We start from the raw sequence: 2889 nt of genomic DNA, 5'->3' as shown, positions 1-2889 counted from the left end.
TTTCAAAATGGCGCACCCAGCGTGAACATAGTCACCACATTCGTCCAGAGATTGTGCTTGGTCTTTGACACGCATTTACCACTTTAATACATTATTTTTGCACAGGTTCGTCCTGGTTTGTACAGATAAATAAAGACAATGACTTTAAACCTACCTATGGGAATTTAAATCCTTTAAAATTTCAGATTAAATGTTAAAAATTTTTTCGATTTTCAGTAAAATTCCGTTTTCACCAATGGTTTTTATTCATCGTTTTGCTTGTTGAGCATAAAAATAATAAAATTAATAAAAAATAAAAAAAAATTCTAAGTAATTACCACAGGTTGAAGACTAAAATCACTAATCCTAGAAAATGGATTTCTCCCGTAACACCGGCCCATACTCGTACCTGGTAGAATAAAACTTCTCTGGTTGCCGCCGGAGATGCGTTCGCTCTGTACAGTTTTGCTAGAACAGTCTCCATTGCGATCACTAGTAACTTCTATGACTGTAAACAGTAACCACTTAAAATTGCCCGAAAAAAATAAAAAAAAATTAAAAAATAAAAAAACATTCCAAATTTTTTTTTTTTCTAAATACATTGTCTACATCAGTCGAGCTGTACAGCAATTTATTAAATTTACAAAGGTGAATGTGAGAATGAAGTGGTAATTCTGTGCTTTACTGGTACGTCGTCAGACCAAGCTGTAGGCAGGGGGCGATGGTGAGCACATTCGGAGGGTGAAGCATTGCTGCTGGATCGGTAATTTTGTGCGTTGCGATCTCCGAAGAGGACCGAGTCAAGTCTCTGCTTCTTTCATAGGGGCCATAATCGATCGTCTGGTGAATGTTTTTGGGAAAAACCAAAAGGAGGGTGGGGTAGTATGGGGGACCCAAGTCCCTTTTGGAGACACTCATTTCAATCGAGTGGAGGGCACGGGGCATGAGCCGCTCTTCGAGATGTCACGTGAAAGCTTCACCACTCAAAATGTTAAATATTTGAGCCGCAAAAAAAAAAAAAAAAAAAAAATTATGAATAAAATTTTTATTTTATTTACAGAAATAAAAATCGGACAGTTGTCTCCTTCAGTGTATCCTTAGTTGTTTTTTTTTGTTTTGTTTTTTGAGTACATATCCTTTAGTTCAACTTTTTTTCATTTTTTTTTGTTGTTCTTTTTACACATTAAGACTAGAGAACACTTGAGGCAACGTCTTGGAATCAAGACATCGGGGAGAGAAGACGTCTCCGGTTGCAGGAATGGACGTCTTCAAATGAACTTGAAACATTTCGTTTTGTCGTGAGGGAGCCGAGTCTTGAAGAGAACGGAGTCAACGCGGAACTGGGTGTATAACAGCGGCATGTATCCGTAAACCTTCACAAAGAAGTTGATGCATTTGTGGCGCTCGTGGAAGTGCGAGTCGTCGTGAGACAGAGCCTGAGGGCAGCCGGGGCAGCGGAAGGTCCAGCGGGAGGTGACCTGCAAAACAGACGTATGAGCACATGAGATACATTGTATAACTTATATTAAAGGGTTACTCCGCTCCCCAGCGTTTGGAACATTGAGTTCCGAAGGCTGGGTGCGGGCTTCAGTGTTCACGCCCCCCCGCCCCGTGACGTAACGTCCCGCCCCCTCAATACAAGTCTATGGAAGGGGGCGTCACGCCCCCTCCCATAGACTTGCATTGAGGGGGCGGGACATGATGTCACGGGGCGGGGGGGCGTGAACACTGAAGCCCGCACCCAGCCTTCGGAACTCAATGTTCCGGACGCTGGGGAGCAGAGTAACCCCACACTCACCATACAATACTACAGACTGTCTAGATCTGTGATACAGGTCAACGGCTGAAAGAACTGAGCAATCAGAATGGACATTCACTGGTGTAACCCCTGAAGTGTATGCACTGAATTCCTGTCTGGTAGTGCCCCCTACAGTACAGGGTGGTATTACATGTTCTGTACTCTTTACCTGTATTACTGAAGTGTATGCACTGACTGGTGTCTGGTAGCGCCCCCTACAGTACAGTATTACATGTTCTGTACTCTTTACCTGTATTACTGAAGTGTATGCACTGACTGGTGTCTGGTAGCGCCCCCTACAGTACAGGGAGGTATTACATGTTCTGTACTCTTTACCTGTATTACTGAAGTGTATGCACTGACTGGTGTCTGGTAGCGCCCCCTACAGTACAGTATTACATGTTCTGTACTCTTTACCTGTATTACTGAAGTGTATGCACTGACTGGTGTCTGGTAGCGCCCCCTACAGTACAGGGAGGTATTACATGTTCTGTACTCTTTACCTGTACCAGGGTTAGCTGCTCCTTTGGACACCAGGTTAGGGCGACTCCATGTTACTTTTTTAGGACACTGTGTACTGCACACGACCCTGAAGAAGCTCCTGTCCTCTACATAGACAGTGATTACAGCTCCCAGCAGATCTTTATTACTATTATATGTAAGGATTTGCTTTATCTGTATTAGTTATCTACTTATTTTTCTTTAATCCTCACTTTTTCCTATTTTTAGATGACATTTTGGGGCTTCAGAACCAATTACCAGGTTTCCATAGAGTTATGGCCTCAACATACAATGGATTCAAAATACAATGGTCGTCCTGGAACCAATTTATATCGTAACTTGAGGGACCACTGTATATAACTTATATAATGTATCTTATGTGGTTATAGAAGTTAGATAAGCACATAAGATAAACCTTATAATAACATTCCTTTAATCTGCCGCCAATAGGAACATCAAACTGCAGGAAGTACACTGCTCAAAAAATAAAGGGAACACCTAAACCACACAATGTAACTCCAAGTCCCTGACACTTGTGTGAGATCCCACTGTCCACTCAGGAAGAACACTGATTGACAATCAATTTCACATGGAACAGACAACAGGTGGAA

General features: G+C 42.2%; 1 protein-coding gene across 1 annotated transcript in view; it reads right to left on the bottom strand.

Annotated features, from left to right (window-relative positions):
• Positions 1-221: 221 nt before the first annotated feature.
• The window catches only part of EXTL3 (exostosin like glycosyltransferase 3), a 99964-nt gene continuing 97296 nt past the window's right edge, over positions 222-2889 (bottom strand). Inside the window, exon 6 of the mRNA XM_056563819.1 lies at positions 222-1457. Coding sequence (XP_056419794.1) covers positions 1248-1457 — 210 coding nt within the window. The 3' untranslated portion in view covers positions 222-1247. The remainder of the gene's footprint in view (positions 1458-2889) is intronic.

Source organism: Hyla sarda, chromosome 3, assembly GCF_029499605.1.
Source record: "Hyla sarda isolate aHylSar1 chromosome 3, aHylSar1.hap1, whole genome shotgun sequence".
Lineage (NCBI taxonomy): Eukaryota > Metazoa > Chordata > Amphibia > Anura > Hylidae > Hyla > Hyla sarda.
The sequence above is the reverse complement of the archived record's forward strand: the minus strand, read 5'-3'. Positions and strand labels throughout refer to the sequence as shown.